At 45.5% G+C, this 13,643-nt stretch overlaps 1 protein-coding gene across 3 annotated transcripts in view; it reads left to right on the top strand.

Annotated features, from left to right (window-relative positions):
- The window catches only part of METTL24 (methyltransferase like 24), a 90,407-nt gene that overhangs the window by 38,349 nt on the left and 38,415 nt on the right, over positions 1-13,643 (top strand). For all 3 annotated transcript variants that reach the window (XM_024102473.3, XM_005287625.5, XM_024102476.3), the window contains 3 exons: positions 117-215; positions 4,824-4,963; positions 11,014-11,242. In XM_024102473.3, coding sequence (XP_023958241.1) covers positions 117-215; positions 4,824-4,963; positions 11,014-11,242 — 468 coding nt within the window. The remainder of the gene's footprint in view (positions 1-116; positions 216-4,823; positions 4,964-11,013; positions 11,243-13,643) is intronic.

Raw genomic sequence — 13,643 nt, 5'->3', positions numbered from 1 at the left:
AGTAACAAATTTTAGAAAACTTTTTTATATTTAAACTTAAATCTCATTTAATATATTCTATTTTGTGCTTTTACTGAGAGATGCCATTCCTTCAAGTGTTTTTTCTGTATTTATAGACTATACGATGGCACGTAGACCTGCAGCCTTGGGCAAGTCCAACTTCTTCCCTGAATTATGAGGCCTTGAGGTTCCTGAAGTATATCACCACACCTCAGGTTGGTTTTCATTTCGATATCCAGTTTGAAAATAATTTGCAAAACACAATCAATTCTTCCCCCAAAAAAGATTCTTCAACAAGAGTTACAATGATATCCACTTCCCATGGAGTTGAAGGTTGCATCTTGTTTAGACAAATATATATATTTGTTTCTGAAGGTGTGCAACTTAAAATGATGATCAACTTAAATATGATGATTAAAAGAGAGGCTAGAAAGAGACTCCTTTCCTTTGAACATTTATTTATAAAATCCATCATTGCTACCTGTGTCTCTTCTCAAAGTACAGTACATCTGAAATATCAGAAATAGATACACAGGTGTTGGGTGGTCCCAAAAGTATTGTGATGGGCACTGGAGGACCTTTAAATAATCATTCTGTAGCCAGGCACATTTTCTTGAAAAATATGCATTCTAGGTACTCAACCAGTTTAGGAGAAGTGGCAAGTCCCTATATATTAAACAGATTTCCCCAGTAATGTCAATAGAGATCCAATCTCTCTGTAGCAAAATATTTTTATATTCACCCAAAAAACTGGAGGAAGGAGAGGGAGAGAGGTTAATTTTCTGAGGTGCTGAACTCTTAAAACCCAGTTGCAGTCAAAGGGAGCTGCAGGTGCTGAGCACATCTGAAAATCAGGCCTGGATGTCTCGCTAAAGATGTAACTTTGTACAATGACATTTATATGTGTATTTCACCCAAGAAAGAATGGGAAGGGCTGCTAGATGCCCATAGTTTAGAACAGGATGGGTATTTTAATATCCTTATCTACCAACAGGTAGTCCCTGAACATCTGACTTGCAATTTGTCTATGCTGTGTCTTGCACCTAGGAATAACAAAGAACTTTAAAGATGGGTGTTTGTGTCACTCCCATAAGAAATTCTTTCTTTATACAGTATTTCTGAGGATGACAGCAAAGAATGTCTTCGAACATAACTAGAAATATACTACTGTCCCTGTTTGTTGGTAATTGTGAGGGTAACACAGTCTCTGCTTATCTGCAGACCTATGAGTGCCCTAGCTGTATGATTAGAAGTACCTGAATCATTTTTACAATGATATCTGTGCCCCCAAACACTCACTAGAATGAACTATATTGAGAAAGCAGGAATGAAGATGATTCAAATGAAGACAGTAAGATCTAAATGGAACCAAATTAATTATACTTCTTGTTGTCAAGTAGAGATGCTTAGGCTGAAGCAGGCTTAGAGCACAGAAAACAGTCCTTATTCAGTGACTTAATAAATTGTGGCAGACTCAGCTAGTTGGGTCAAAACCTACAAGAGCATCAATTAGTAAAGAGTTTATAGTTTTTGACATAGCAATCAAGAGGTTCAGTTCCCAGAATGATGACTGACCTCTGGTGCAGGCAAAAGTGAAATCAAGAAATGAAAGAAACCCTCATTGCTGATCTAACAGATGCTACTGAATTAATAACTGACAGTGATAGCCCCATAAAAGGTGTGAATGCCACAAGAAATGAAAGATCTTTACAGAATTGGGCATCAGGTCTTGTTTTTCTTGTGGACTGAGCAAGTTTCAATGAAATGGAAGACCAGTGCTGCCAAATTGAGAAAATATCATAATCCCTTGGACTCAGCAAGGGGTGGAGCTGGGAAGGCACTTTAAATACTAAGATTAGATTATCACGAGAACCTTAATATGTTTCATTCATTATTATTTGTATTAAAATAACACCTGGAGGCCTCAGCCAAGATTGGAGCCCATTGTGCTAGGCTCTGTATAAACACATTGTAAGAGCCAGTCCCTACCTGAAGAGCTTACAATCTAATTAGATAATACAGACAAGGGTGGTGGAGGAGAGGGGAAACAGGCCCAGAGAGGTGAAGTGAATTGCTCAAGGTTATACAACAGGCCAGTGGCTGAACTGGGAATGCAACCCAGGGCTCCTGGCTCCCTCTCTAGTGTCCTCTCCTCTTGCCCATGCTGCCAAGAGCTGTTAAAAGCTTTCCAAATTCTGAGCATTGTAATTGCTTGAGTATCATGAATCAATTAACTATTTATTTTGCTGCGAATTGATTTCCTGTGGAGTACAGATTTTTTTATATATATATTTTAAAAGGAGCCCCAATATATTATGTGCTTGTTATTGCAATGCCATTTATTTGCTAATTTTTATATGACTGAATGGAAGGGGCGGGGTGGAGGGTGGGGAGAAGAGAAGCCTAAATTCTTGTTTACGACTTAGTGAATCTTGGGAACAGCATGAAGAAAAACTATTCAAGTTTTCATGAATTTACCATAGGTATTATGAGCTAAAGAGGGAAAAAATGCAGCATGCAACCCGCCAAATGGTAATTTTCCAGATAATGGTATTTTAAAGATTAAGCCTCATTAAAAGTGAGTGTTTTGTTTATTTTTAAACAGAGATATGGATAGTGACTGCTAGAGCTCAGCCTGAATTGTAACTTTCATTCGAGCTCCGTTATTTAGTTGTTCTGTCTCATCAGTTCCAGATAGGTCAGTGTCTGTGCTTTCTAGCGTTGGTCAAGATTGGGAATTGGATGAGAGTGAGCTGTCTGAGACTCTATCTGGACAAAACAGAAGACATCAACTTTATGTTTGCCTGTAAATTGCCTAGCAAACTTATGGCACTGCATAAATAATAACAGTGACTCACAGACCTGTAGTCTAGATCAGTGGTTCTCAGCCAGGGGTCCAGGGCCCCCGGGGGATCCTGAGCAGGTTTCAGGGGCGCCTCCAAGCAGGGCTCACATTAGACTTGCTGGGGCCCAGGGTAGAATGCTGAAGCTCCACTGCATGGGACTGAAGCCCAGGGCCCTGAGCCCCACCACCCGGGGCTGAAGCTGAAGCCTGAGCAATGTAGCTTTGCAGGGGCCCCTGTGGCATGGGGCCCCAGGCAATTGCCCAGCTTGCTACCTCTAGGGCTACCATATGTCCAGATTTCCCCGGACATGTCCGGCTTTTCTGTCTATAAATAGCCGTCCGGGGGGGATTTTTAAAAATCTAAAAATGTCCGGGATTTCCCCCCGGTCAGCTATTTATAGACAGAAAAGCCGGACATGTCCGGGGCAAGCGGGAGGCAGCAGGTAAGCTGAGGCGGGGGGGCACGAGGAGGAGAGCTCTGGGGAGGCGTGGCCCTGGCCGAGCGGCTCCCTCTGGCCCGGGCTGAGCGGCGCCCGGCGGCCCCAGGGGCTCCGGCCCGGCTCGGGCCCCAGGGCGGCGACCCCGGTTCCGTCCAAGCACGCCAGCCCGCGCCGTCCGAGCACCCCCAGCCCGGCCCAGCTCGGGCCCCAGCAGCACCGGCCCGGCCTGGCTCGGGCCCCAGCAGCGCCGGCTCTGGCCCCAGCAGCGCCGGCCCTGGTTCCGGCTGAGTGCGCCGGCCCACCTCCGGCCCGGCCCCAAGCCCCGCAACCCCGGCCGAAGCTCCGGCCGAAGCTCCAGCCGGAGCGCAGCCCGATTCCTGGGCTCTTTAAACCGGCCCTGGTCAGGGGACAGGGAGGAGGGGTAGGATGGGTCGGGAGTTTGGGGGGACTGTCAGGGGGGCAGGGGTGTGGAGAGGGGTTGGGACAGTCAGGGACAGGGAGCAGGGGGGGTTAGATGGGTCTGGGGTTCTGGGGGGGCTGTCAGGGAGGCAGGGGTGTGGAGAAGGGTTGGGACAGTCAGGGACAGGGAGCAGGGGGGGTTAGATGGGTCTGGGGGGGCTGTTAGGGGGGCAGGGGTGTGGAGAGGGGTCGAGGCAGGCAGGTAGCAGAGGGGGTTGGATGGGTCAGGAGTTCTGGGGGTCCTGTCAGGGGGCGGGGAGCAGTTGGATAGGGCATGGGAGTCCCCGGGGGTTTGTCTGGGGATGGGGGTGTGAATATGGGGTGGGGGTGTGGATAAGGGTTGGGGCAGTGAGGGGACAGGTAGGGTTGTAGGGGGTTCTCAGGAGGGGGCAGTCGGGACAAGGAGCGGGGGGGGTTGGAGGTTTTGAGGGGGACAATCAGGGAGTGGGAAGTGGGAGGGAGTGGATGGGGGCAGGGCAGGGGCGGGGCTAGAGCAGGGCTCCTCCCCCCCAGTGTCCTCTTTTTTGCTTGTGGAAATATGGTAACCCTAGCTACCTCCTAATGCTGACCCTGGCTTCTATATGCAGAAAAGCAGTTGTTGTGGCACAGATGGGCCATGGAGTTTTTATAGCGTGTGGGGGATGGTGGGGGGCTCAGAAAGAAAAAGGTTGAGAACTTCTGGTCTAGATAATCAAGTGTTATGAGATTTTTTCCAAAAAGATACAAAATGCAGAACTCAGTCCAGTGTTTGAAAGAAAAAATAAATTGACTTTTATGCTCAAGTGAATTGTTTTTAGGGAAATGGATTCAGTATATGATGCTGAAGCTCAGTTATTTGCCTTTAATATTTGTATTGGTGTTAGAGGGATTTTTCTGATCCATGACATTCTTCACCCAACAAAAGAAACAAACAAGGAAAAAACAATCAATATAGCTAGGGACCTGATTGTAACTCAGATTATAATTAAACCATTTTAAATTTTCCTCCCCTCCACCTTTCCCCCACAAAGTAAACCAAGAGTAATTTAAAAAGATTAGTGTTCTGCACGTTAAAACAAAATCTCTTCTGATTTCAACAGATTTCATGTGAACATATGAATATGAACAGCCTGACAGATAACTCTAAAACCATAAAGAAGCCGTGGTCAATCTGTCTTGATGACAGGTTCAGTTTAGTTCATCGAATCAAAAGCAAGCAATGCCGTCTCTATTCACTTGGGTAAGTACTCCTTTTGGAGGAACAGCAAAGCATTTTAACATGAATGCATTTTAGCATGAAAAGGCCCTTTCTTAAAGCAAAATGTAACCGTATTATCTAACAAAAATTTGAGTTTTATTCAGTTGCCTTTAGTCCTTGTTGACAAGTATTGGTCCCTGTTGTGGAATGTGATTTTTAGAAAAAACTTTTCTTTCTGTGAGGTCCTTCCCTTTTCTTTCTCATATTCAACATAACAATGATGCACATGATGGAAAGTAAAGAACTAATAATTTAAGAGTGATGGTTCTATTAAAGGAAGATGGAAGTTAATGAGGTGAACTGAGAAGCAAAAGTTTCCTTCTCTAAGCAGGAATTTATTGTATAATTACTTCAAAGGAATTATTTGTAAAACATCATTCACCCTTCTGCAGCCAAGAATCAGATTTTCCAGTGTGAGAAAGCATGCTATGTGATCAGGAGTGACAGAGCACTTGTGCTGAGGTGATAAATAATAAACACAGTTGTGGCCTTCTTGTAAAATGTTTTAGCCAGTTTAGTGTTCACAAAATGTTGAGATTGAAGTTCATGCAGTTAGGGTTACCATATTTAAAAAATAAAAAAAGAGGACACTCCACGGGCCCTAGCCCCACCCCTTTCCCACCCCCAGCCCCGCCCCAACTCCACCCCTTCCCCGCCCCTTCCCCAAAGTCCCCGCCCTAACTCCCCCTCCTCCCTCCCAGCCACACGAAAAGGGCTGCCTGAGCGCTACCGGCTTTACGGTTTGCCGGGCAGCCGGCACTTCCCCAGCACAGCTGGAGCCCGGGAGGGGAAGCGCCCAGCCGGGGGCGCAGGGTCTGGAGGCTGCCCAGCAAACCATGAAGCCGATAGCACTCGGGCTTCGGGCAGCCCTTATGCCTCCGGACCCTGTGCCCCCGGCCGGGCACTTCTCCTCCCCGGCTCCAGCTGCTCTGCTCCGGCGGCTGGGGTCCGGAGGCACGGGGGCTGCCCGAAGCCGGTAGCGCTGGCTCGGGCAGCTTGGCTCTTAAACAGAGCCGAAGTCTGAGTCCGGGGAGGAGCAGAGCAGCTGCGGGAGAGGAAGCGCCCGGCCGGTATTTTTCCCGGACATGTTCGGCTTTTTGGCAATTCCCCCCGGACAGGGGTTTGATTGCCGAAAAGCCGGACATGTCCGGGAAAAAACCGGACGTATGATAACCCTAATGTAGTTCACCAAACAACTGTCATTTAATTAAACTTTGTTTACACTGTCCTACTCCTAGGCCGGTTTCAAAGCAGTGACGTAGCGAGAGAATCCATCTCCCATTGCCCTGAGCCATCACAATTTATTTCTATGATTTTTGGTAGTGTGGATTTAATAATGAGCAAAAAGAAATGAATCCATTTCCTTCAAGATTGGAATAATGGAGAAATGTGTTTGTGTATCAGTGATTATGACAGGGACGAGAGTAAAAGGGCTAGTTAAAAGCCCATCAAAGTCAAAGGAAGTCTTTCTATTGACTTCAGTAGGCTTTGGATCTGAGGAAGTAAGAGTCTGTGACCAAAAATAGTTGGGTGAGAAAGTTTTCTTATTGGGGAAAAGTACAGGTGAGTTCTGAGTTTTTACCCAGAGAGAGCTCCTCCTCCCTACTGTTTTCTTCTTATTTTCTGAAGTATTTACACAGCATATTTCGAACAAACATTATGTAATTTTAATACCAAAATGAAGTTTGGGTATGTCTGAGTTTTTCACCTTCACCAGGCAGATTTTTTGCTAGGCTAGCCTCATAAGATGCATGTATATATATAATCATACACCTAAGCAAAATACATCCCATAAAGCAGATTTTTCTTTTTTTAAAAAAAAGAAAGTACTTTGGGTTACGGAGAAGCAGTCTTTAATTCCCTCAGACTCTATTTATAGTCTTTCAGACTCGCTACCACTTAATTCTTCTGTTCTTTGGTTTACGATTGGCAGAAAAGTAATTTTGTTCTGAGTAAGACAAAAATCTCCTTTAAATGTTCTTCTCCTCTAATCCATTTTATAAAGAGCAAATGAAAAACAGCTGCTTCAAATGAACAGCATCTTCCACGGTGGGAGAGGATGTCACAAAAATGCAGAAATTCAGTTTGAGTGTAAAAGGGACAACCCTGCATTAAATCTGTAATCTTTAACAATTGAACAAAATATTCTCCATATGTGGGGGCTATGCCAAAAGTGGAGAAATGTTGTATGTCAGGGCGAGTGAGCCATGCCTAAAACCTCTGGAGGCCCTTTGATATTAATTTTAACTATTTTGACTACTAGCATGCATGCTGCCTTTTTTGCTTTGGGGACAGGATTTCCCAGAATGATATGGAATTGTAGCATTATCAATGCTAAATCTGTTTATATTAAACCAACTCTGTTACAAACACAATATGCGGGCATTCAAACTGGGATAATATGGGATTTCAAAAATTTACCAGTTGAGGTTTTAAGTGTCTCTTTGAAACACTGTGTTAAAACTTACAATATAAGAGTTAGATAATGTAAAAACTACCTTAAAATCAATGCAAAATGTGTCACACACAAGGCAGGTCTGGAAATTGCCCTCCTGCCCACCCCCCATCTGTAGGCCTAGGTTATCTCCGTCTATGGAAAATCCCACAGAAGGGGAAGATAGGACCTTAAAACTGCAAGTTTTTCACAGCTGCTCCTCTCTGTCGTTGTCCCTTTGAGACCTGTAATACATGAGCAGGCCAGGAATGTGCACTTGGAAATGGGGTGTGTGGCAAAGGTGGCTTTATGCCACCTGTGTGTTCTCTGTATTCTGGAGCTGTGCAGGGGCCTGCCTGGCTCCCAGTGCAAGTCAGAAAACAACCCATCAGCTCTAATTTCTGTTCTGTTTCTCATGGCCCTCTATGAACCCCAAGAAGTAGAGACTAGCTGTACTACACTGCACTCTCACTATGCCCAATGTGTTCCAATTCATCCCTGGTTTGCCCTCTCCAGAGAGTGATTATTCCACTTTTACACAAGCTGTAGAGGCCCCTTGAACAAAAGGTATTCATAGGGTGTGATTTCTCCCCATTTTGAAACCCGCCTCTTCCACTGCCAGTGCACTGTACATGAAGTTTCAGTGTAACTTGATTACACCAATGTTGTGTCGTCACCTTTACTTAGGGTGACCAGATGTCCCGATTTTATAGGGACAGTCCTGATTTTTGGGTCTTTTTCTTATATAGGCTCCTATTACCCCCAACCCCCGTCCCAATTTTTCACACTTGCTGTCTAGTCACCCTACCTTTACTTAGTGTAAAATAAAAGACAGTTCAATGGCAATAGCTTGTTTCACTTTACTGTCACTGGAGAAAGAAACTGTTTTCTATCCACGGTTGGATGACGGGGTCTCCTTTCTTTTTCTAACTCAAGCTCTTTATACAGAAGATCTGTCTTCTGAAGCATCTTTTGTTTACTTTGTTTCCCCTACTGCATTATCACTTACCCTCACCCTCAGCACAGCCACATTTGAATGTTGCAGAAGGATAAGCAGCTCTGTTTTTTGAATGTCCCCTTATTTTTTTCAGTTTGTGTTTGTTGTTGATGTCCCAAATGGCCTAAGACATTTCAATTTCCTGTCTTCCACATATACTTTTTCTGTTTTCCATGCTCTTGGTCGCATCCTGCAGTCCTTGTACAGGCAAAAATCCTTTTGAAGGCAGTGCAGTTATTGCCTGCATCTGATGTAGTGCATCTGGCTCTCTGAAATGTACCATTTGAAAGTACTGAAAAAGACAGTCAGAGGTAAATGTCTTCCTCAATCAGGAGCTCATCAGCTCTAGTATTAGTCCCTAATTATGAATAATTTAAATTTTTGCTCATTGTAATCTTCACATCTATTATCTAACTTCTTATTCCTAAGTGACTGCACCGGCCTTCCTCCATCCATGATCCCACTGAACAACACCATATGTGAATCTTAGCTAGATATTTCCCATTGACTCTGCTAACCTCAGAATATTGCATTAAACATTTTGAAAGGAAGCCTCTGTTTTCTCTTCCTACACAATTACTCAGAAGTGGAATCCCATAAAACAGAATCCTCCTTACAAATAAGCAGAAGTAATTTTATAACCCTTGTTCCCTCTCTTTGACCATTGCACTTTCTGAAAGGAGAAGAGTGTTTTATAGGAATTCCATTATAATAGGTGAGCTTTCTTCCAAACTTGTTGACAGAAGATGTTGGTCACATTTCAAATGATCAAATATAGTAGCATCTCTGCTGTAGTATTGGTTTAGTACTGTATTATAATATACTGGGTAACGGCCAACATCTTACAATGGATAGTCACTGAAGTCAAGGGAGTGATCCCAGATTTACATTATATAAATGAGTATGTATCTAAATGTATATGTGAACGTGTTGCCATGTAGTGGTTGGTCCACAAAGGATAAAAGCCCTACTACTACTAAGAGCTAATGGAAATTCTCTGTTGGTTCAAATGTCAGAATCTCTAGTTTCTGGAATGAAAGCTCCCAGATTCTAGTTCGAGTGCCATGGGTGTTCTGGTTGCACCTTATGGCTTCATTACAAATTGGTGTCTTACTGTACTCTGCTGGATTTGAACCACTGTGAATCTCAAATGCTGGGACAAGCTTTGTCTAGCTTGGAGAAGATGGTATAAGAAGTATATGACATAAGGTGCCTAATGTGACTTTTACATCAGCCTGCAGTGGAGGGCATGGGGTGTGGAAGTGCTCCACTGCCATATGTAATTTTGGCTGAGGTATACCCAGTACTGGCCCTGGGGTGACTGGATGTGGAATGTGGTAGAGGTATAGCTCAGGCTTCTTTAATGTCATGGCAGCACTGTGATAACTCCCCCCACATACACACACACCGTGACCCCTTACTCCTCATGGGCAAGGACTGTGACTGTGGCTGCTTTCTGTGTGGTAGAGGGACTGGGGGTACACCTCCTTCCCTTTCTTCTGCATCTTGCGGTGCTAGCAACAGCCAGTCTCTAAGTGTGTGTGTGAATATGTCACCCTCTAGTGACTAGCCCATAGGGAACAAGAGCCCTACAGCACCAGTGTAATGGGGTTGTGTTTTGGGTTTTTTTGTTATTTTGAGTCCTATCCCTACTGATGGCCATGGTGGCTAGTGTTTGCAGCCCTTTAAGGATTAATTAAACTAACAGCATTAAGGATCCATGAAGCTAACAGCAGACTCTATAAACAGTGGGAAATATGCCTAATTTACAAAGTAATTTTACACATATTTTAAAACTTATTTGTCATTCTATTAACACCTTAGTTATCAGAGTGGACTGTGAGAGTGTGTGCACGGGGGGTTAAATGAATGTTTTGTGGTCTTGTGGGGAGAAGGCAGATTGAAAATGGAGGAATGTGTGTATATTCCCAAATGTTTTAATTGATGACAGAACTGATGTCTTAATACTTAATTTACTATCTTGAAATGCAAAGTCATGTTCTGCATTGCTCTGAAAGGAAATAAGGAGACAGGTTCTAAGGAGATCAACTCTCTGGGAATGTTATTAAAGTTGTGCACTTGGGTAAAAAATGTTTTGGTTCTTGACTCCAAGGGAGCTCTTTTCTCTAATCGTGTGCAACACGTTGATTTATACTCAGTTATTCTGATTAATTTAGTTCATGCAATCACCCTAAAATATTTTTGATGTGTAAATAGGGTTATAGCAATTTAAAGAAAAAAAAATCTCTAAAAATTAACCTAAAGATCACTTAGGATATTGCACTGAGGAAGGTAGATATTTCTTTAAATTTCCTTTTGCTGTTAAGTTATTGGTGTTGATTCCTAATCTCCAACAGGAGAGATAGTGTTCCATTTGTTTATTTTTTTTATTTTTAGTGATCCAGTCAGAATCGGGTCCCCATTGTGCTGTACATTCATACAGCAAGTTTACAATCTAAAAAGTAGTTCCTCTGCTTTGCTTCAAAAGTCAATATGTAGGAGTATCCTCTCTCCTTGAGTATCCATGAAAGTCTGGGGTCAATCTATGGTTGGGTACAATTTCTTTTTGCAGTATTAATAATATCTTGTTTGATTTTGTAGACTGAGCAGTGATGATAACCAGTTTGAGATCAGCATGGCCAACAGTGGATGTGAGGTGCATCGATTTGATCCTAGTATCAAATCAGCTCATATTCAGGAGGGACAACACCTCTGGAACCATCGCCTGTCCATTGACTGGAGAGATCCCAATCCGGCAATTGCTGCTCATAAACTACGTAGCCATACAAAAAAGCTTGGCACCATCTTGAATGAATTTGGACACCAGAAGGTGAGAATTAAAGTGCTGCAAATATAACGCAAGGATAACAAGCAGAGAGAATTCCCAAAGCTTCCTCCCTGTTAGCCTGAGGGCTTGAGGCATTCTCTTTCATTTCTAAAATCCTCTTCCAATAGATATCTCCTCTTTCTAAAAAGTTGTATTACATTCTGTCGTGAAGGTGCTTTTCTATGGTGCTTTTTCAGTTCACTGGCAACAAACACCTTGATTTTAAATCACTAACCAGGCATTTAATATTCTGTCCCTCTCTCTCCTTTTAGACTCTCTTAATAGAGGCTAGCTGATGACTTTGGTAGGGTGACCAGACGTCCCGATTTTATCGGGACTGTTCCGATATTTCCTTGTTTGTCCCGCGTCCCGACCGACGTGCGGTCGGGACACTGGACAAACAAGGAAATGCGCCGGAGCCTGGAGCCCGGAAGTGCTCGCACCACCCCCCGCCCCGACTCCACCCCCTCCTCCCCCAATTGGCTCCCTCCCCGAATCCCCGCCTCTTCCCCGGGCTCACCATTCCTCCTCCCTCCGCAAGCGCTGGAGGGAGGCCCCGGAGACGCAGGGGAAGCGCGGGGCTGGGGTGAGTGAGAGTCCGGCCTGGCCCCGAGCAGGCAGGACTCAGTTGGGTGGTAGGGAGAGGAGGGGGGCGGCCCGCGGTGCCAGGCGGCGGCTGTTCTCCCCCCCGGGCAGCGGGACTCGGGAGCAGCCGCTGCTGCAGCTCCCACTGCCGCGGGGGGAGGAAGCGGCCATGGCGCTTGGCGGCTGCGGCTCTGGCGCCCCCGAACCCCCCGAGCCGGGGCCTGCTGCGGGGACCCAGCAGCGCGCACGCTGCGCCCAGCCCCTGGCCAGTCGTGTCTGGGCTGCTGTCCAGCTGGTGCTATCGCGCGGCGGCCCCGGGGCGGAGGCATCGGCAGCCCAGACCCGTTCGTTCCCCTGCGGGACCTGAGCGGGACGGGGGGGCTGGGGCCTGCTGCCCCCACTCCGGGGCCGCCGTGCGATAGCACCAGCTGGGCAGCAGCCCAGACGCGACTGGCCAGTGGCTGGGCGCAGCGTGCGCGCTGCTGGGTCCCCGCAGCAAGCCCCGGCTCGGGGAGTTCGGGGGCGCCAGAGCCGCAGCCGCCAAGCGCCATGGCCGCTTCCTCCCCCCGCGGCAGTGGGAGCTGCAGCAGCGGCTGCTCCCGAGTCCCGCTGCCCGGGGGGGAGAACAGCCGCCGCCTGGCACCGCGGGCCGCCCCCCTCCTCTCCCTACCACCCAACTGAGTCCTGCCAGCTCGGGGCCAGGCCAGACTCTTACTCACCCCGGCCCCGCGCTTCCCCTGAGTCTCCCGGGCCTCCCTCCAGCGCTTGCGGAGGAAGTTCCCCCCCCCCCCGCCACGCCCCCCAACCCCCCGCCGCGTCCCGATATTTGACTTGGGTGATCTGGTCACCCTAGACTTTGGCTACCTGTTTTCTCAGCCCTATCCCTAATCTGAGTTTGAATGGTGAATCCTTAATACAACACCATTTATAAGATCACAAGAACATTTACAACTATAATTAGAACAGAAGAAATTGTAGAAGGATTGTATATGTTCACAAAGCCATTTATTTTTATTAGAGACATCAGTAACAAAAACATCCTGGTTTGAAATTGGCAGTAATCTGTTTTCTTGGGCTTGCCTGATCTCCTTTTAGGGAATTGTAAAGATACTAGAGTTCTTCTGGTCTTCGTGACTTTTGCCAAAGTACATTTCACAAAGTTCCTGACGTGCAGACTCTGTATACTTTCAAGCGAATATTGCCCTCAGAGAATGTACTGGCATGAATTAAAATGTTAATATGCCTTGATGCCTGCAGCTAGTTCTGCTTGTCTTTATTTTTTAAGAAATGGACAAACCTAGCTGCAGAGGTGGTCTCCTGCAGGACTTTCAGAGCAAGCAGTAACATAACATGTAGGTTTGTCATTATAAAGTACGAGGTCCCTTTTTCTTCCTTTTTTCCCCTTTAGTATTTTATTTTGGCTCAGCTGTCCTCACAGAACCATTTTGAAGTTGAAAGTAAAAAGCGGAGCATTTTTTTTCCTATCACTTAGCCATATTGTTCCTATTTTAGACTTATGCTTTAGTGAAAGAGTATCTGAACAGAGAAATGACTTTTTCTTTGATATTTGTGCTGTGAAGAATTATACATTCTAAAATATATATATCAAAGAAAAGCCCATGAAACTTGTTAGAATCTAAACCTATTGGGGAATAATCATCTGGTTAATGTAGTAATTTAGAAAGATAAGACCCTGAACGAATCAGAAGATTCGCCTCTGTTACTTCTATGTATATTGGGTGAAAGTCACCCTTGGATGGAGGGGCCATGAAAAGGCGCCAGCACAGGAGAACCAGAGCAGTTCTTCTGTGTCAGTGGA

Source organism: Chrysemys picta, chromosome 3, assembly GCF_011386835.1.
Source record: "Chrysemys picta bellii isolate R12L10 chromosome 3, ASM1138683v2, whole genome shotgun sequence".
Lineage (NCBI taxonomy): Eukaryota > Metazoa > Chordata > Testudines > Emydidae > Chrysemys > Chrysemys picta.
This window is presented reverse-complemented; position numbering and strand designations above follow the sequence as displayed.